The 20,975-nt window shown below is 30.6% G+C and overlaps 4 protein-coding genes and 1 pseudogene across 6 annotated transcripts; 3 read left to right on the forward strand and 2 right to left on the reverse strand.

The window, feature by feature from the left end:
• Window positions 1-361: 361 nt before the first annotated feature.
• On the forward strand, window positions 362-1,655 carry LOC124912447 (uncharacterized protein At4g28440-like). The gene is made up of 2 exons (XM_047453067.1): window positions 362-764; window positions 1,185-1,655. Exons 1-2 carry the CDS (start codon window positions 488-490, stop codon window positions 1,373-1,375), a joined length of 468 nt encoding a protein of 155 aa, XP_047309023.1. The 5' UTR covers window positions 362-487; the 3' UTR covers window positions 1,376-1,655.
• A 1,027-nt stretch (window positions 1,656-2,682) lies between these two features.
• On the reverse strand, window positions 2,683-3,967 carry LOC124912223. Of its 3 annotated transcripts, XR_007096645.1 has the most exons (4): window positions 3,752-3,967; window positions 3,547-3,662; window positions 3,038-3,134; window positions 2,683-2,876 (listed from the first exon to the last, which is right to left on the reverse strand). XR_007096645.1 is itself a non-coding variant. In XM_047452790.1 (3 exons), the coding sequence occupies exons 1-3, from the start codon at window positions 3,904-3,906 to the stop codon at window positions 2,869-2,871; spliced, it is 279 nt and encodes a 92-aa protein (XP_047308746.1). In that variant the 5' UTR covers window positions 3,907-3,967; the 3' UTR covers window positions 2,683-2,868. The 3 variants fall into 3 exon arrangements, 2 of the variants coding, with proteins under 2 accessions (XP_047308746.1, XP_047308745.1); XM_047452790.1 differs by lacking the exon at window positions 3,038-3,134; XM_047452789.1 differs by lacking the exons at window positions 2,683-2,876; window positions 3,038-3,134 and adding an exon at window positions 3,178-3,404.
• Window positions 3,968-5,091: 1,124 nt separating this feature from the next.
• On the reverse strand, window positions 5,092-7,482 carry LOC124912222 (triose phosphate/phosphate translocator TPT, chloroplastic-like). The gene is made up of 11 exons (XM_047452788.1): window positions 7,196-7,482; window positions 7,043-7,108; window positions 6,911-6,976; window positions 6,763-6,841; window positions 6,429-6,549; window positions 6,242-6,337; window positions 6,048-6,160; window positions 5,882-5,959; window positions 5,678-5,794; window positions 5,393-5,593; window positions 5,092-5,295 (listed from the first exon to the last, which is right to left on the reverse strand). Exons 1-11 carry the CDS (start codon window positions 7,441-7,443, stop codon window positions 5,287-5,289), a joined length of 1,194 nt encoding a protein of 397 aa, XP_047308744.1. The 5' UTR covers window positions 7,444-7,482; the 3' UTR covers window positions 5,092-5,286.
• A 5,210-nt stretch (window positions 7,483-12,692) lies between these two features.
• LOC124911774 lies at window positions 12,693-15,288 on the forward strand (annotated as a pseudogene).
• Window positions 15,289-18,054: 2,766 nt separating this feature from the next.
• LOC124912306 (pentatricopeptide repeat-containing protein At4g19890) lies at window positions 18,055-20,459 on the forward strand. The gene has a single exon (XM_047452903.1). The coding sequence runs from the start codon at window positions 18,242-18,244 to the stop codon at window positions 20,351-20,353; it is 2,112 nt and encodes a 703-aa protein (XP_047308859.1). The 5' UTR covers window positions 18,055-18,241; the 3' UTR covers window positions 20,354-20,459.
• Window positions 20,460-20,975: the final 516 nt, after the last annotated feature.

Consider the following 20,975-nt stretch of genomic DNA (forward strand, 5'->3'; position numbering starts at 1 on the left):
AATTTTTATTGGGACACTTTGTTTATTTAATTTATTTTTTTATTAATAAGATGTAATCAATTAAACATGATATGAATTTATATTTTATTTTATTGTTAATTTGAAATGTGAACAAACTAAATAAAGAAATTTATAAAATAGTAATACATTTTTATCTCAAAGAAATTATACTATATAGATAAATTCATTATTATGAAAAGAATGAGAAGTTATAAAAATAGTCTAAGAGCCAAAGGAATAATAAAAATAATGTAAGGACCAAAAGTTTATTCAATGATAAGTTTATGGGACATATTTTATTTTGAAAAAGTTTTTAATAATATTTGATATGAAAAGTTTATTTATTTATTTATTTAGGGGGTAAGGTCTAATCTCCAAATTCCAAAAGGTGTTCTTTGTAGAGGCATTTGACGACTAGGGTTTTCATTTTCCATAAGACCAAAAGCCATCAAACCCTAATCTGAGACAAATTCATAATCGCTTTTCAATGGCGTCTGTAGTATCGCAGCAGCAAACTACCAGCGACGGGCCGTCAGCGAAGCCTGCGATGAGGAAGCCGGTGTTTGTAAAGGTCGAACAGATCAAGCCAGGAACCAATGGTCACAATCTCACCGTCAAGGTCCTCACTTCAAGCACTGTCTTGCAGAAGAAAGGTCGTAACCCTCCAAACCCTAGCCGTGGCGCCGTTGGTCAGACTCGCATTGCTGAGTGTCTCGTCGGCGATGATACTGGCACCATTCTTTTCACCGCTCGTAACGAACAAGGTCTCTTAACTCCTTAATCGCTTTCTATATATATAAATGGTTTTATGGGTTTTGAACTATGTGTTTTGTTTTCTAATTTAGAGCTTCAAATCTAATAGTTCATATATCTAGGATTTTTGGGCAGAAAATAGATGAAATGGAAGAAAACCCATCATTGTATTCAGTTTTCCTTTTAATGTTAAAAACTAGGGTTGATAAGTTACTGAAATTGTAAGTTGCTACAATGGCAATGTCTTGAAATTGTGATTGATATTCACTTGTTTGCATTATACCTGAAAATGGTGTCTCTATCTGTTAGATCTGCTTCGAATCTAGGTGTATTATTAGTCCATAGAAGTTGTCCTTATGTGTATCGATTTACATTTCCGATAATACTAATCAAGTTGATTCTGTTTTACATCTGTATATCTATCTATGCAGTTGATTTGATGAAAGAGGGCAATACTGTGAATCTTCGAAATACAAAGGTTGACATGTTTAAAGGTTCAATGAGATTGGCTGTGGACAAATGGGGACGAATTGAAGTTACTGAACCAGCTAGTTTTGTGGTTAAAGAAGATAACAATCTGTCGGCTGTTGAATACGAACTGGTGAATGTTGTGGAAGAGTGATTGGATCGTCGAAATAACATTGGAAGATGAAAGGCTGGTTATCTTAAAGCATATAAGTAACTATTCTATCATATATCTCTCTATATATATTAAGATATGCTAATGAAGTGAAGTTTTTCTTCCTCTTTAAGATTAGATGATGATGTTTTGGGTATACGGATGATATTGGCTGGTTATGGCGTCGTCTCAATTTGGATCTATTTTATGCTTTTGATTTCACTCTTTGTTACTTGTAAGGTGGAATCTGTTATGGTTTGATGGAAAACAATTATTGCTCCTATTTATTTTGCCATCTGATTCTACTACAAGTTTGCAACAATTGTTTGTTCTTTTCCTCTATTGTTGCAATTTCATTTTTACCTATTTTTATGTTGATTACTGCACTTCTGTTGTGGGATTATGATTTGGAGGTAAAAAACAGGGTGAACATAAGCAAGACAGGAACATAAGGCCATACTTGTTTATTTTTACTTTACTTCTCATAATTGAAATTAAATGAACACATTTTTTTTATACTTGTATTGGCTTTTTATCATTCCAATTGAAGTGGGATTCCTGTGTTGTAGGCAAAATCAAAACACTAAATCACTTTTAAGAGAATGAATGATTTTAGCTCAATAAGAACCTCATTGAATGTCTAGAGTGTAGGTCTTGCTTATGATTTTTTTTTTTTATTAGGAAGAACTACATGTGGCCCTGCGGGTTTTTTTCATTCAAAGGGCTTATACTTTGAATGATATTTTGGTCCTGCTTATTCAACATTTTCATTTAAAGTGATTACTGGGTGTGTGAATGACATTTAAGTCTCTTAAATCGACTCTTTTCATCGGAACACTTTGACAAGTTGTTTATTTAGGTTCTGCGTATTCAACGTTTTCATTCAAAGTGCTTATAGTGTGAATGACATTTAGATCTCTTAAATCGACTATTTCCATCAGAAACACTTTGACGAGTTGTTTATAATTTTTCTATTTAAACACAATTTATTTCCTGTTATTATTTCCTTCTGATTTTTGTGCCATATTAGTTTTAATCATTTCTAACCTTCATAGCTTATTATAAATAACATTGAGCTTTGGTGTGGTTGCAAATTGGTTTTTTAGATTAAGGAGTTGGATCGATAATTGTTTGATTATATACATCCAGTTATTCATATTGGATAAACTTAAAACTAATTTCAAACAATTTTTCTCAATGCCATGCAAATTAAATTGGATATGTATAATTAATATATTTATTTAATAGAAATTATATATAATTGATGTTTTCCATGAAACAGTATTCAAATTGATTTGAGTGTTCAAATATCATTCTCTCATAACATGAGTGTTCAAAACTTCAAATATCATTCAAATAGCTAAACTCTTCACCAATGCAAATTCAAATAGACTAAATTTTTTAAGTGAAACAACATAAGAAAGCCCGAATCCGTAGTAGTAGTTCAATGAACGGAAAGTAGGATCAGATTGCACGGGATCTCGAACAATAAATAATCATCCATCTACAACAACCACATAAACAAAGAAGATTACAGAAGGAATTGATAATAAAGAAAAAAGTACTACTAGATGTCTAATAAGAGACATGTCTTAAACTTCAACCCTAATGAAAGTAGAATTGGTCTTAGTCAGCCCTAAACAAAGAACAAAGAAATGCACATACTGTCTCGATTAGAATAACCCTCTTCTCCATATTATTCAGAGTTGTCCCGCGATTGTGAACCGTGCTTTTGTTTGCAATCACAAAACGTGTTATGAATCTGAATATACCCAATAGAATGAACAGACACATAAGTATTCAAACAAACTAGAGTGGAAATCAATCCAATTACTCAACCAAACCAAACCAAACCAAACCATTCAACTTAGGTTTAAACCAATTTGTTGTTGTTCATAAGTTGAAATCTTCTTAATACAAGATCATCCAGAAAAAACATTCAAGCATAAGCATTCTCTAATAAGAGAATGCATCTACAATAATAAAACTCTGCTAGAATCCTCCAACATTCCTCATACGTCATCCATGCAATCTGATTAATTCAAATGTATCAGGTAAGTGAAGAAATCTAGCAATTCTTCTTCAACCACTAATTATAGTTTCAATTGATGCAGATAGCAAAACAAGTTTCTAAATTCTAATGAAAACAAGTATATAATAGATAAAGATAGTACCTTCCGGTGTCCATCGAGGAGAAACAGAGAGCATTGAAGTGAGCAACGAAGAAGCAGTGGCGGTGTGAAAAGGAAGCATCGATACGATGGAGATACTACTCATCTCAACAGGAGATCTATTCAATAAATTATCACATAAATCAGTTCATCAATTTGATAAGTAAGTTCGAAGTAAAGATTATTTGTGAAGATTCGGATCGTTAACCTGAAAACTCGAGGAGATGTAGGTTTCTTTGTCGGGATGCCGAAGGAGGTGCCGGAAGGCTTCGCCTTGGCACCGCTGTAGAGTCTTGATGATGCGCTACGGACGGCGGCGTTGGATCGGAAAGTGGACCTGGCGGCGGCGGCGACGAAGGACATTGTTGACGGTTGAAGAAGTGGACGATGAGGGTTTAGGTAGGGGATGAATTTGTTCAGTTTTCTTTTATTAGGTTTAAAACTATCTATAGAATTCATTTTTTCTTAATTATTATTATTATTTTAATATTATTTTTTTTAATTAATAAAATAAATATTTTCATTTAAATATAGTAAATTCGTAATTCATGATGTCTATTTGAAAATCTTTCTTTGGTTCAATTTGCATTAATCGATTTTATTAAAAAGGATAAGATTCGTTAAAAAAAAATATATTATCAGAAAAATAAAATAATAAACATCAAAAACATAAAAATAAGAAAAATAAAATACAAACACGTTACCCGAACTAATACATTTAAAAAAACGATTATATCTGACAGACTCTACAAAACGAAAATTATATAAAATGATTTCACATACATATTTTATGTTTACGAAATAAAGAAAAAAAAAACTTTCTTATGTTATTATTTTTAAATTTTAAATATGTATAATAGTTTAATGATGCATGGTCTTAATTTTATTAGTGATTTTAGTGATATAATCTAATTATACAATATATTATAATATTATTAATCATTATAGTACATAATCCGTGCATTTGTACGAGTAATGATATAAACTAAGAAAAAAATTAATTTTGTTAAATTAAAGGGTTGTTCTTATGTTACAAATTCGAAATATACTTATAACATTTTTAATTTTATTTTTAACTATTTTAAGTTTATGTACGAGTCAACCCACAATTCGACTCAAGTATTCATTTACGCTCACATATATATTCAAATTAACCACAGTTATCAACCCGACAATCCGGACACTTTTGAAATTAAGCATCATTATAAATTTATATATATATATATATTACTAGTTTAACTGTTCGAGAACCAGGACTAAACCGATCCACCATTCAATCGATAAATTTCAACCGTTTAAAAAATCGTTGTATTCGACTAGGCTAATATGGCAGACCTACATAATTGAGTTACCGTTCGAGTTTCAAAGTCTGTCGGAGAGTTAATCATTTTTCTCAACGACTTACGAGTTCGATAATCTATTAGGTAGCGTTTTTTATTTATTTTCTCCTCATGTCATATCGTTGTGCTTAAACAATTTCCCTCATTTTAATATACATGAATCTTTGAATAAAAAATATAAAAAAATATTTTGTTTTTCAATTGTCCAAATCCGAATCACCGTGATAGTGGGTAATGATTATATAAAACTATTCTTATAAATTGTTTATAAGTCAGCATGAGTTGGGATTTAATAAAAGAAAAGGAAACAAAAACAGAAGCTCTATATATTAATATATAGAGAGAACAAAAATAAATAAATAAAATTTACATCAACCGGACCCTCTCTCCATGCATGCCATTCTTACTTTTTCTGCAAAACCCAAAATAAATAATTAATGGAAAGAATCATCAATAATAATTATAATTATAATTATAATGCTTACAACCATTTAATAAAAAAAACTCACCTTCTTCTCCTCTTGCAATTGAGCCTTAATAAGTGAATAGAGTGCCACTCCAGCTATTGCAATTGAAGTCCCAATTCCAGTTTGCAATGAAATCGTGTTACCAAACACCAAAATCGAGAAACCAATCACAAAAACTCGCTTCAACACGTTCCCAACCGCGTGCGTAAGAGGTGCCACCCTCTCCAAAGTGTTTGTCGCCAACTGCATAAATACATTTTCATAAATCAAATCAAATCAAAAACAGACATATATGGTTGCAAATCATTCTTCAACTAGAAAACATGCCTGATTGTACAAGTGATAGAACAACCCCACCAAGAACAAATCCGTGATAAACTTTGTCAAACCAACTTTCGCAATAGCATCATTGAATCCATACTTAATAAGTTGAGGTCCCTCCACCTTAATTATCATCATACATTGTTCGCTATAAAGAACTGTTTAAACTCACCAATAAGGATTAATTACAATGAGATCGATTTCTCTTACAATGATTGCGGGTGGAATGCAAACGATGAGTGCAATAATGGTAATGTACGCGTACACGTTAGTACTATCCATTTCAGTCTGCATTCACAACAAAATATTGAAACAACATGATAAGATACTACTAGATCATCAAAATGGAAGAGAATTTAAGGTTTATTATAATCACCATGGCTTTCTTAGAGAATAAACTCCTGTAAGTGAAGGAAATGTTCGAAATCATTGCGCTTGTAAAACCCAACCAGTTGAAAGATAGCTCCGTCAATGAAGCCATCGATACACCTGCATCATCATCATCGATTCATCATCATTATTGAGTACAATTCAATCTAATCTAGAAAAGAACCATGCATAATAAATTACCAATAACAACTGGAGCAAGTGAAAGCCATAAGGTCCAGGGTATTGGCTGTCCAAGAATGAATTGAGAAGCAGCAGCATTGAAGAAAGGCTCCAAGGCTGATCATGATGATTGATGATTTCATTGTTAGTTTATACATATGATTAACATGAACACGAACAAGAACATAAACAAAATTACCCTGTTTACCTTTAACTGTGTGAGTAAACGAGACAGCGACAGCTGCAAATGAGACATTGCTCATGACATGGCCTAATGCATGACAAACAGCTACCGGAATCAGCATCTTAAGGAGGTTTGAATCAATTGGCTACAAAAACGATGTCAATCCATCAACAAATGAGACCCTATAATTGAAAACATTTTTTTTTTGAAATAAAGGAAAACTAGCATGACACTCCATGACACCCCAAGGCCATTACTCGCCGCTTAAACTCAAAGCGCGCTTTCAGATGGAATCCAACCCGTGACTTTTTCCTTTAATTGAAACCTTTGATAAAAGGAAATTGGGATTGTTACTTACAGCGCGTTTAGGAAGACCAACAGACCAGCTAGCTAAACAGTAGACAACACCCACAAACAAATGTATGACAGACACAAAGCTACAAACGAACAAATATGTTAATGATGAATCAATGGTTTGTCAAATTACTTGAGTAAAAATGACTTACTAAGGATAAGGGAAGTAATTGTAGATCTTCTTGTTAAGTATGTTGAATATCACATTGAGGAAGTACCTGAATTGATCAATACACTCTTTTACAGATTAATGAAACTTGTTTTTCTCTAAAAGGTAAACTTACCACATAAAGAAGAAAGAACCGGTAACAATGGCTGGATTCTTATCAAAGAACCCGACTTTGGCATTCCTGAAACGACGTCGAATAGTGGAATACGATCAGTTTTTGGGGATTGGGGGATCGATTATCGGTCTATAAAGAGAAAACGGACTTCACCCGGAAGAGTCAGCCGGAGACGATGCGGCGGCGGCGAAGACGGGCCTGAGAATCTCGCGCTTTGTGAGTGGATGATATTTAGTGATGAGTGGAGAAGTGTCGAGGAGAATTGTGGGTCGGAGTTGTCTTCCCCATATGAGGTTTCCGCCGTCACCGACATGTCCGATTGGTTTGGCGGTGGCGAAGAATGTCGGCTTTCTCAGTAAGGGAATGCCTCCGGCGGCGGCGGCGAGTAAACGAGACTCCATTAATGTTGGATTTGAGTTGGATTGAAGAGGTATATGTGGAGTATTGAGGGGTCCATCTTATCTGTGTACAGAGAGATGGAGGGCCTGTTCTTACAGAACTCTCGTTTTCACGTTATCGCTTCATTCATATTTCTTTTTCTATGGCTGCCCTGAAATTTGTGTATGCATAATATAATTATGCATTCCATCTGTTTGATAAATTGTCAACAAAGAAATGTTATGCTTATTGTAAGATACAATTTTGATAATTCAAGTTTCATATGTTCAATTTAAAATTCAAACATAACCCAAATTCAAACCTTAGACCATAGATAATTTCGTACAAATGGTTGGTCGCAAAATTCTTAAGAATAAACTTTTAATCAGCTATAAATAAAAATCAACCCAGTAGTACTAGTCGGTTTAAGAGACCAAAAGATCAAGAGTTCGATTTCACCTAAAAGCGATTTGAATTTAAACGGGGGTAATGGCTGTGTGAGTGAATCGGCTAAAGAGACCAAAAGGTCATGAGTTCGATTCCACCTATAAGTGCTTTGAGTTTAAGTGAGGATCATGGCTGTGTAAGTGTCATGCTAACTCTTCTTTATTTCAAAAAAAATTCAAATACAACGACATCTTTGGTCTTCTAAGCACCGCTTTTTATTACTTGAGGTACACAGACAATTACAAATGTTTTATTATAACTATTTAGTTTAACTTGTTTTATCAATGCAATTTAATTTCTTGGAGTTTAATTTTCGAAAACTCTATTTATTCTAATGTTGAGGGCAGATATACCTCTATTCCTTCATTTTATTAGGATTTTTGTAAACTTTATTTTTATTCACTGTTATCTAAACATAATAATCAAGTTATTAACCTCGCATGCGAGATTATAGAAAATCTCTATAGGTCATACAATCTCATGCATGTGTGATTTAATATACTAGGAATATCAATGAATCTGAATATCCGATTATTGTAATTATTCAGTATACATATTTTTTTTAGTTTAGGTTTATGGTCTATTTCTTAATTGAAAATTCTCTTATTAACTCTAACGAAAGATTTAGTAGATTTGTTGCGCCCAAAACAATTATGGGATAGGGTTATGAAATTATAATCTAAAATGAGATAATCGAGTCTATACCATGATTATAAGCTCATTCTAAGTCCGGTCGAATCGAAATATGGTTATATATATTCTCATTATGAATTGAAAATCATTCTAGTGGATCTAAATAGATATACTATGTTTACATATAAATTGGACTTGGGACCTATTCATGATTTTGGGCTTCTATTATTGAATTGAAAAATAAATTTGATTATCCATCGTTTTATATGAATATATAAGATACTCTACTTTAAATTGAATGTCTAACTCAAACTTATATGACATGTTTGATGAATAAAAATACTCCACCTTTGTCATAAATATTTCATTAATCCAATTGAACTGAATTTTCTTTCTTTGTTTGATTGGTAGGTAATTGAGTATATTGAAATTTACTAATTGAACTATATATTATTGGAAATGATTTGAGTCAAAAGAATAGTATTTGGAATATCTAGAATATTGTAAAGGTAGGGTGTAAGAAAAATGGAAGGTGACATGAATGTATACCTGCAAAAGTTGTCAAAACATTCCATTTAGAGATGGATTAATATTTGTTCAATGTGACAAGTAAACTAAAATAAGAAAAACATACTATATATATATTTATTTATTTATATGATGTCAATATTAATTTTAATTTTAATAGAGCTGACTGACTGACGAAGATTAACCAAGTCATTAACTCCAAAGCAATCGAATTACAGCACGCAATAATATGATTTCTAACTACTAATATGAACACGTGATTACTTAATAATTAATAATGATTTTATTTATTTTGTATGGTTGTTTGTATTATTGTGTTTTGATTGGTTCTATGTGTTTAATGATTAATAATTTTGTTTTTTTTATTATAATTTATGGGTGTTTTTTATTTATCTTTTTGATTTATGTATAGGACCCTATAAATGTATTTGTTTTTTTATATAGATATATTTTAATTGTTGTTGTGCTTAAATAACATTTTTTTATTTAACATCTAAGTAAATTATTTGAGATAAAATTTTATTTTAAAATGTTCAAGTTTTATTAAACGTGATTTTCCATTAATTGTGTATTCGGCAATTCATCCATCATACATCATTTAATTAACTGGTCAAGAGTTGGACCAATGAATACTTTATTATTATTATAAAACTTGTGGGATAAGCTTTGAAATAAATTGGGATAAATTTGACCCTACTTGAAATTTTAGTCAATATTTTTTTTGAAATTATTTAAAAAGTTTTGTGTTAAATTATTTACACTCTTTAGCTAGCTAATTGATATTTTTTATGTAACCATGTGTGTTTGGATATAGCTTTAAAGGTTGTTTTGGATAATTTGAAAAGTATATAGATCGTTCATTTATAAATTTAAATATTAATATTTCACACACGATGGTTATAGAGAAATCGTTAAATTTTCAATAATTGTAATTGTCTGATTCGTACTATTTATAATAATACTTTTGTGACGTACGTTTAATAAGATTTGTTCCGAAAAACCGGTAAAATCTTTATGATTATGTTGTAATATTCAAACTCATCCCACATATAATTTGTTTCATATTTTGATTGTTTGAGAACGAGGGAGAGGAAGAAAGTCTTGAAATGTTTGACATTAATTATCCAGAAAAACCTCGTCCATCAAAAGTTATAAATGATGCTTAAGGGCTAAGGTTCCTCGTTTTACTTAGCTTCTCTCATACACTTCTATTTTTATAATTAAATAATTACATATATTTTATTAATATTTCACTAATTTTATTATTAGTTTCGATGTAATCAAATCATTTTATCGTCTGTCTTTAATATCGTCTTTAATAGGTTAATCACTTAATTATTTATCTAAAATATTAAAAATATCTTATATTTTAAATTATTATTTTTCATTTTATCATTATATATTAGTTTTTTTATTAAAAAATAATAATAAATAAATAAATAAATCTCACAACTTTAAAATCATCACCAATCTTATAGTTTTTCAAATAACCCAAATATTTAAAAATCCTAAAAAGCCCTAAGTTTACATGAAATTTCTCTATACAAAATAACATTTTTTCATTGACTAGATCACCATGCATGCCACCACCTCATCCTAGGCCTACCTAATATTATTAGGTCTTAATTAAAAGTATTAAATAATTTCATGCATTAATCTATATAAATATTTATTTTTTAATTAAGATGAAGAATAGTTAAATTTAAAAAACCTAAAAAACAACATTGATACTAAACCCTAGTGTTGATCGATGAATTAAGTTGAAGGTATCTTAAAGAAGATGTATATCATGTAGGTACTAACCAGTAGGTAAAACAGAAAGACGTGAATTCATTTATTTATAATACATAATATATATATAGAGAGAGAGAAGTAGTGTATAGGTGAAGTGAAGAAGGAGAAGGAAATTAAATAATTAATAAATTAGGTTATAGAGAATTTTAGATCGATCGTTACAAATGGGGTACTGTATATAGAATGTTTGTTATCTACATTATTATTTCATCTTCAATTTCTTTCTGCGTAAGCATATATAATATATAATAGTGTGTGTAAAAAACACATACTCCATTTATATATATATAGTAAGCTTTAGAGACACTCTATCTTGATTCTTGACCCTGCATCCGATCTCTCTCTCTCTATATCTGTGTGTGTGAGTGAGAGTGAGTGTGTGAGAGAGAGAGAGAGGTAAAATGTGGAAGAAGCTTGAAGAATGAAAAGGGGGTGTGGAATGTGGATGGGGTGGGGGTTGCCCTATATCCACTCTTAATGACTTATTTTCTTCGGAAACTCCTTCTGAAAACTACACAAAATCCACCTTTTTGTCTCCGAATTTCCCTTCTTCTATTATTTTTATTATAAACTTAATTAAACCAAACAAATAAAAATATGAGAATATGTAATCAATGTTATTCCAAAATAAAAAAATGACAAGATATGATCAAATTAATACAATCTTTATGCAAATCTCAAAGACCATACTCGAGAAGATTTACCTAATATATATTGAGATTCATCATACCCTTTACTTAACATTATTTTCTTTTAAAAGTCTTAAAATAACTTTATATTTTTTAAAGAAAATATTTTTTGTTTAACCCTATTTTCAAATACACAAAAATCAAGCAATTAAAAACACAACCAATGAACAAATATTAAGTGTGTTTTTTTCTATTCAATTTTATATAATGTTTATTATTAATTTTTATTTATAAATTAGCAGAGACTTGTGACTTAGTGGTAGAGTTCAATGAACTATGGTTATGAGTTTGATTCTTCACATTAAAAACTATTTAAAAAAAAAAATCTTAAATTGCATAATCAAATGTGTTTTTAATTTAAATTTAAAAATAACTTAAAATAATTTGGAAGGAAATTTAAGAATATGCCATCTCAAAGTAATGTAATATATAATATATAACTTCACTAAAAAATTGTTGATTTACATCAACTATCTATCTAGACTTCAAAAATATTTATTTACTAGGTTAATTTGTTGCATGAGTTTAATTTTTATTTATTTATATATTTGAGAAATATATATATATATATTGTTTCTCACACGCTATTTGTAACATCAACCCGCGTAAAACTCGTGAAACTGTAATAAAAAAGAAAAACGTAAACACAAAAAAGTAGATACATCGGGTAACTAATTCACACATGCACTATACGCGTTGTCGCTTTATTCACAAGCATTCTCTCCTATCTAACTTTACACGACATAAAACGTTAAATGTAACCAACAAAATCGTGTTCTTATTTCTTTATATGAGAAAGTTGTTTCATTAAAAAAAAACTAATACTTTTAAATTTTGACCCGGTTAATCTTGATTTCTTACATATGATTTTTGTCACTTTAATTAGTATTATAAGTTTAAAATTATTAAATAATAAAAACATTATAATTATAGTTTAAAATAGGAAGCATTTGTGGATGATGATGATGAACAAATGAAGAGATGGAAACGCGGCCGCATCTACTTGTATAGACGTGCGAATACACGCAAACAAAACCCAAACTTGACGTCCAAGCAATCTAATTCTCTTTTTCTTTTTTTTTTCATCCTTTTTATACCTTATAAATTAAAATAATAATATTTTTCATTTCCATCTAATTATATAAACTTGTATAATTTCTGTCTCTCTCTCTCTCTAAAAGCTTGCTAAGGACAGTACTACATTCCTTCCTAATTGAACATCATAAACAGTCGATCAAACATACAAAATCAGGCCAGATCTTTCATTTTCTTCTCTTTTTATATATATATAATTTGATCATCTCTTCTTCTTAAGCTCGATAGATAGCTTCTTGAATCTTGATCATCGATTTGGGATGAGAGTAGGCCGATTTGATCAAGGAAATTGAATTATTAATCATGACATGGTGCAATGATTCTCATGAATTAGATCAAATAATCACTGATTCTGAAAAAGATCATGATGATATTAATGATCATGATGATGATGATATAATTCTTCGCCAAACTCGTGCCCTAACTTGTACTTGTCCTTCTTGCGGCCACATTTTTGAATTGCATGATTCGGTAAGTTGATTCCTTAGATCTTTGAATTGTTAATTTTTTTTTATGTTTTTTAATATGTGAATAATGAATGAACAGGCGGCGGCGGCGGGGGCGACGGCGGCCGGAATTCAAGATTTACCGGGATTGCCTGCTGGAGTGAAGTTTGATCCATCAGATACAGAAATTTTGGAACATTTGGAAGCTAAGGTTTCGATTTCAAATAATCGAAGACTTCATCCTTTAATTCATGAATTCATTCCGACTCTTGAAGGTGAAAATGGGATTTGCTCAACACATCCTGAGGGTTTACCAGGTTATAATATATAATTCTCTTTTCAAATAATCCATCATATGATCAAATCTTAATTGGGAGTAAAAGTTATATATTTTAAATTATGTTTTGAATTCAACATAATCCATTATTTTAATACACTTCCTTAATCCTAATTTAATAATTGAACTTTCTAGAATATTTTTTTCTAGACTTTTATATTACATAAAGATAAGTATTTGATAAGTATCAAATTTATGTGTTCTTCCCTTATAATCGAGTTCGGGTCGGATAGTAAAATGAAAATCGAATTCGAGGATGGGTACTTCACTACCCGGTTGATAAGTTACTCGTTGTCAATTTCTAATTTGATTTTTAATTCTTTTAAAAGGTGGATCATTGAAATTTTTACATTTTTTTCCAAAAAAAAATCGGCATTCGCAATTAAGAATTTGTTGCGATAATTATAGCCTCACAAAGATAAATCTGAACTTCTTAAGATTCCATATCAATGTATTGGTAATTTGTATTGGAGAGTATAAATGTAAACCATTTAAATCTCTAAATTGTTTGAAAACAACAAATTATCAACCGATCTAATTGATTTTTTCAAGCAACTAAACATAAATGGGAAATTATAAAGGAGTTTATATAGTCATGTCAACACGTAAAGAATGAATTCACATTTATAAAGAGAGATTGGATTTCTAAAAATATTTAAATGAGATTTACATTCCTTCCTTAAAAAAGGGTGATATTATTGATCCCTTTCTTCCCTTTGTCTATTTCTTTCTCCATAAGCTATAATTAAGCTTGCCCAAACTTATCTCTACTAATTACAAGAAACAAAAAATAATAATGAATAATTGTCTTTTTGCTTCTCTTTCAAAATAATAAAAATAATACTTGTATTTAATGAAAATGAATTTTAATACATTGTTCTCTTTTTGGTTTAGTTTTATTTTTGAATAATTATTGTAATTTCATTGTTTGCCCTAGCCCTAATCATTCATTAATCCATACATGTAATTAATTAAACAGCCGTGAGCAAAGATGGTCAAGTGCGTCATTTCTTTCATCGACCCTCGAAGGCATACACAACCGGAACAAGAAAACGAAGAAAAGTACACACGGATCCGGATGGAAGCGAGACAAGATGGCATAAAACGGGGAAAACCAGACCGGTGTTTGTGAACAAGACATTGAAAGGGTTCAAAAAAATATTGGTTCTTTACACCAACTATGGAAGGAAAAGGAAACCGGAGAAAACAAACTGGGTAATGCACCAATACCACTTAGGAAACAATGAGGAAGAACGAGACGGGGAATTGGTTGTTTCAAAAGTTTTCTACCAAACACAACCTAGGCAGTGCGGATCGAACATCATGAAAGAAGAGACGGTAGTGGTTAACAAGAAATCTAAAATGGGAAATGGGCATGAGATGCAATATAATCATCATCCCGATGTTATGATGAAGAATGGGGCTAACTTTCTTGAATACTATCATCCTTCACAAACACAATTTATGTCATATGGAGTTGGAGGAAGCCAAATCAGAGAAAATCAGATCATGCCTAGTTTGGTTGTTCAAACGGATGTTTCTTCATTCATTCATTCATCTTCCCACCATTTCAAGCAAGGGGAAGCTTGAGATTGAAGAAATTTGAGATATATACTTGTAATTTGCCATATATGGTGGTGGTGGTGGTGGTAAGTACTAAGTAGAGTAAAGAATAAAATTTTATATTATATTAAAAGGGTATAATAAAATAAGATGTCTAGTCAATTATTAGAAGTATAGATACAATTATCGCTACCCTTTCTTGAAAAGGGATTTCTTCTTCATAAATCATATACTTTGGGGACTGGTTTGTTAATTTTATAGATGATTGGGATTATTGTATAATTAGGCTGGCTTATATGAAGGATATTTTGTAGTTATATATGATTGTTTAATGTAGAAACTTGTTCCTTAATTTTGTTTGTTTGGATTTGAGGGGAGAAGACAACTCCTTAAATATTGTTTGTTTAGATTTGAAGGGAGATGATTTTTTGTTTTCAAATGTAAACAAACAAAAAAAAAAAATACATATATATGGTTAACAAATTGAAACTAGACAAAAATTATTATACCTTTTCTTATGATTTTCAAATGGTATAACTTTTTGTGAATTATGCATTATAACTCATAAGTTATTAAATTGTGCATGATGAAATATTCAAATCATATTTAAACAAAATTTAAGACAAATATGACAATTCAAATAGATAATCAAAACATTAATGGAAACAAGTTAGATAATTGAGATTTTTAAATAAATGGAGTTAACTTGAAGCTTCAAATTTTGATTTTGTGACTCTTGAGTCCTTTTTTTTGGTCGTATTCATTCCTTGATTTATTATAACTTTTCCAATTCTATTAAGGACAACATCTTTCGTTCCATATATAAAAAATGTTGTGTGAAAAGCTCAGAGTAATATATAAAACGTTAAAACCTATTCATCGCGATTATGTTCATTTGTCGTGTGATTTTTCTTTCACTAATAAGTTTATTGCTCTTTGATCTTTCTCCTACCCAATTTACACACATGATGATTATCAATTTTGCTTGTATTATTTATTGTTTTCCTTTTCCTTTATTTTTAAAATAATGAAAATCTGGTACTCAAGATAATCAATAAGTGTATAAAGCGTGCAAATGTTTGTAGTATAAAATATAATATAAGTGATTGAGGATGATGTAAACATCATTCCTTTATAAGGAAATATGGGTTCTTAGCAATAATTATATGCAACAATGATTTTTCTCATTATAGGGGTGGGTAAGTGGATATAAATTAGGCATATAGAGTATCAATAATTAAGAGAATAGAATCTTCCACATTACATATAATAATTATTTAAACTTAAAACACTAGATTGTAAAAAAAATATGATATTAGATTTTGCACTTAATCAATAAAAATCTCTTCTGGAAGAAGAAACTCAGATATCATATTAATTTGTCTCTTAGGAGGAAAGAAGCAATCTTCAAGAACACAAGGAAGAGAGAAAGATCATTAAAATTTCCAAAACCAATTAATATTTAATGATATCATAATCATTATAATGATATTTATTCACATGTAAGACAGATATATAATACAAATTAAAGCTTAAGTTGGAAGATGAACATTCTCTATCAATTATATATTAATAATGGTGATCAGTCTACTAGCAACATAATTAGGATAACATAATTCATATCCTATTTGTTAATTGTTACCCACCAAAACAGTATAAGCATAGATTGATTGGAAAACATTAATGTACTTAAAAAAAAACAAAGAAACAATCCTACTTGCTTAAATCTAAATATATCATATTAGTGACCTCAATTGAAACTTTTCAACAAGAACTCGTACCTCACCAAGCTAGGGATGACTAATAAAATTCGCCCCGCGGTTCTTATCTGAATTGTCCCATTTAAGGGGTTTTTTTCGAGTTCATCGGTAGTTGAACGGAAAAGGGGCGATGATCATATCTGTGTCTCCTATGATTCGATCTCATCTCCTGATTCTGTCCCCTGAAAAATAATAAATACAATTAAATATATAACTTCAGTAATATTTTTATTTATTCTTTCTATTTTATAAGAATTTTAAGTTTATTTTTTATAATAATATAATTTTTTAATATATATAATATTAAAAAATATATTATATACTTTTGTCAAAAACATTTTAATTATTTTTTAAAATAATATAGTATAACAGTGGCGGGATTCCCGAAATCGAGTAAAAAAAATTAAAGTATAATGGGGAAGCGGTTTAGTCGGGTTTTTTATCCAAAAATTCATTTCAACCGTTGGTATCGGTTTTATAAAATCGATACGTTAGTTGATGGTTAAATATCGGTTTAGAGTGGTCCGCTATAATTTATCAGTTTAATCGTTAAAAATAACAATATAAATATATATAATATAATAAATTAAAAAAATGAAAAACTTATTGAATATAATTTTAATAAATTATATAACAAAACAACTATTTAACATAAAAAAAATATATTAAATATTAAACAAATCAAAATGAGGTTAAAAAATAAAAAACATCAAATATATAAAATTATAAATATGTCGGTCAAGATTCGAAAACCCTTGATAAAAAACATTTTACCAATAGCAAAAACATATACTTAAAAATTTCAAAAACATTGTACGGTTACTCATTTCATTAGTCGTTTTTTATTATTTAAACCGTCAACCGAATCCATCAAGGTAGATATAAAAAATTATAAACCGATCAAAACTCAGTTATATCAATTTATAATTATTTCGATCAATTTTTTTTACGTTTTAATTCGATTTTTCTAATTGATTTTGCTTACACTCCTTGAAGAAGGAATGATAAACACATTCCTGCAGCCATAAATCTCAAGCATAGAAAGTGAATTACTTAACTTGTAATTTTATTTTTTTTGTTTAACAATTTTTGTATATATAATTATTATTATTATATTGGTGTTTTATTACCTTATTTTATTTAATTAATTAATTACATATTTAAATATAAATTAATAACATAAAATCGAATTTATAAGTACCTAATATTTAAATATAATATAAGGTGACCTAACTTAGATTTATCAAGCTATACATTCCTTGTAATTTCATTAAACCTCTCTTATTTATTTATTTTTAAAATATAGAATTAGAGAAAGGCCCATGATTTAGGGCTCCAGCAAGGGGAGAGGAAGAAGATCATCACAAACCCTTCAAATTTCAATCCCTCTATTACTACAAATCTAACTTCATAATTGATTTCTTTTCTTAACTTCAAATGATTCATATCTTCAGAAAAATACAAACTTGTTTTGTTTTAATCACATCATTCTCCAATCTTCAATCAAACCCAGTTCTTCCTCTTCGTTAATGGTGTCTATGCTTTTGTTTCTTGGTCGTCAACACTTCATATCTAATCCAAACACCAATGTTCTCCTTTTCCCTCGTTTACTCCACCTCACCGCGCGCAGATCTTTCTGGGTTTCAACCGATCCCGATAAAAATTCAAGATTTTTGGACCTATCACCGCCGCCGCCGCCGCAATCTGTTATTCGCGAAATGTGTTCTTTAATCTGTCAATCTTACTGCCAACAACAATTTCATTTCAGATCATCGCCTCCCAAGCTAAACCTACCTATCGATATCGAATCTCTAACCTCCGAACAAGCAATTACAGTTGTTACCTCACTAGTAGATGAATCAGGTCCAATGGTGGCTCTAAGTTTCTTCTACTGGGCAATCGGGTTTCCTAAGTTTAAACATTTCATGCGGTTTTATATCGTTTTAGCTACCTCCTTGATTAATCATGTCAATTTTGAAAGGGCCCATGAAGTATTAAATTCTATGGTGAAGAGTTTTGCAGAAATTGGTAAACTGAAGGAAGCTGTTAACATGTTGTACGAGATGCAAAATCAAGGTTTCGAACCCAGAACCAAGACTCTTAATTGCGTTATCGTTGCGGCTGTTGAAAATGGTGTTATTGAACTTGCGGAGAAGGTGTTCGACGAAATGTGTAACAGAAGAGGTGTGTTTCCTGATAGTTATAGTTTTAAGCTGATGGTGATTGCTTATTGTAGAATGGGAAAAGTGCTAGAAGCAGATAGGTGGTTAACTGCAATGGTGAAGAAAGGTTTTTTATTAGACAATGCGACGTTTACTTTAGTAGTTAGCACTTTTTGCGATCAAAATCGCGTAAACAGAGCAATGTGGTTTTATGGTAGATTGCTTGAGATGGGTTTTGTACCTAATGTGATTAACTTCACCTCATTGATTCATGGTTTGTGCAAAAGGGGTAGTGTTAAACAGGCTTTTGAGTTGTTAGAAGAGATGGTTAGGAAAGGCTGGAAACCGAATAGTTATACACATACTACACTAATCGATGGCCTCTGCAAGAAAGGATGGACTGAGAAAGCATTTCGGTTGTTCCTTAAGCTCGTTAGGAGCGAGCATCATAAACCTAATGTTCACGCGTACACAGCCATGATTGGTGGATATTGTAAAGAGGAAAAGATGAATCGAGCTGAAATGTTATTTGAGAAAATGAAGGAACAAGGATTGGTTCCTAATATAAACACATACACCACCCTTATAGATGGGCATTCCAAAACAGGCAATATCGATCGTGGGTACAACCTCGTGTCTGAAATGAAAACGGTTGGTTTAGTTCCTAACATTTACACCTACAATTCGATAGCAGATGGGCTGCTTAAGAAGGGAAGAATGTTAGAGGCTTACGGATTGTTAAACCGAGCTTTTGAGGATGGTGTGCAGGCGGATATAATTACTTACAACATTCTTGCATCTCAAAATCCTATGCATGGCGATTCTTATTTCGGTAAGATTATAAAAGCTGGTGTGAAACCCGATATTCATTTCTACACCACGTTAACAACCGCCTTCTGCAGGCAAAAGAGAATGAATGATAGTCATCGGATTTTTAATGATGCCATTCGGATTGGCTTAGTGCCAACAGAGAAAACATACACATCGATCATAACTGGTTACTGCAGGAATGGAGATATTGAAAAGGCGCTTGAATTTTTGAACAGAATGAGTGATTTTGGATGTATACCGGATAGTTTCACATATGGGTCTTTAATAAGCGGGCTTTGTAAAGAAAGGAAGCTAGATGAAGCTTATAGGCTGTATAATACAATGAGAGAGCAAGGTTTTTCTCCGTGTGAAGTAACTCGTTTGACATTAGCTTATGAGTATTGCAATAATAGTCAATTGTCTATGGCAATTTCGGTTGTTGATGGGTTAGATAAGAAGTTGTTTATTCGCACGGTTAAGACGCTGGTTCGGAAGCTTTGTTGCGATAAGAAAGTAGAGATGGCCTCGGTTTTTTTACACAAATTGATCGATGTAGATGAGAAAGTGGATCGAGTAGTTCTTGCTGCCTTCTTGACAACTTGCTACGATTCCAACCGTTATGAGCTTGTTTCCGATGTTTCGAAAAGGATTTCGAAAGGAATAGGTTAACCTTTACAAAATCTAAAGAAGTCATGCAAATGGTGAAGATAAGTTTTATTGTTCTTTTATAGATATTGTTGTATGTTAAGTTAGTTTTTCTTTTTCAATTATTTGTTACTCAATTCCAACCAACTTTATAAAAGATTGCTTATAGAGTTGCACAATTTGTTATATGTTTCTTGAAAATCAAAATTAAATAACCAGATTTATAATAAGATGTTTGTAATAGTCATTGCAAGTTGCAACACCCACATTTAGGGGTGAGCAAACGGGTAAACCCAACCCGTATTACCCAACCCATATTCAACCCAAATTAAATTTATCCAAACCATAATTCAACCCATATTATTTACTAATATGGGTTGGGTATGGGTAGGGTTGAGTATGGGTTGGGTAACCCAAATTATTTTATTTTTATTTTTATTTTTTTATTTAATATGTATTTGACTCATTTAACATATTTTTATTCGTTTAACACGTTTTTCACACGTTTAACACGTTTAACACATTTTTGACACGTTGAACACGTTTTTTATGTTTTTGGCATGTTTAACACGTTTTTAACATGTTTAACACGTTTTTGACACTTTTGACACATTTTGACACGTTTTTTCACGTTTTGACACGTTTA

This window comes from Impatiens glandulifera, chromosome 8 (genome assembly GCF_907164915.1).
Source record: "Impatiens glandulifera chromosome 8, dImpGla2.1, whole genome shotgun sequence".
Taxonomy (NCBI): Eukaryota; Viridiplantae; Streptophyta; class Magnoliopsida; order Ericales; family Balsaminaceae; genus Impatiens; species Impatiens glandulifera.

Coding starts and splice junctions, on each gene's coding strand:
- LOC124912223 (XM_047452789.1), bottom strand. CDS start 3,906: ATGTCCTTCGTCGCCGCCGCCGCCAGGTCCACTTTCCGATCCAACGCC. Junction 3,663..3,751: donor ACATCTCCTCGAGTTTTCAG/GTTAACGATCCG, acceptor TTTATTGAATAG/ATCTCCTGTTGAGATGAGTA. Junction 3,405..3,546: donor TCCTCGATGGACACCGGAAG/GTACTATCTTTA, acceptor TGAATTAATCAG/ATTGCATGGATGACGTATGA.
- LOC124912447 (XM_047453067.1), top strand. CDS start 488: ATGGCGTCTGTAGTATCGCAGCAGCAAACTACCAGCGACGGGCCGTCA. Junction 765..1,184: donor CACCGCTCGTAACGAACAAG/GTCTCTTAACTC, acceptor CTATCTATGCAG/TTGATTTGATGAAAGAGGGC.
- LOC124912222 (XM_047452788.1), bottom strand. CDS start 7,443: ATGGAGTCTCGTTTACTCGCCGCCGCCGCCGGAGGCATTCCCTTACTG. Junction 6,550..6,762: donor TTGGTCTTCCTAAACGCGCT/GTAAGTAACAAT, acceptor TCGTTTTTGTAG/CCAATTGATTCAAACCTCCT. Junction 6,338..6,428: donor GTTTACTCACACAGTTAAAG/GTAAACAGGGTA, acceptor CATCATGATCAG/CCTTGGAGCCTTTCTTCAAT.
- LOC124912306 (XM_047452903.1), top strand. CDS start 18,242: ATGGTGTCTATGCTTTTGTTTCTTGGTCGTCAACACTTCATATCTAAT.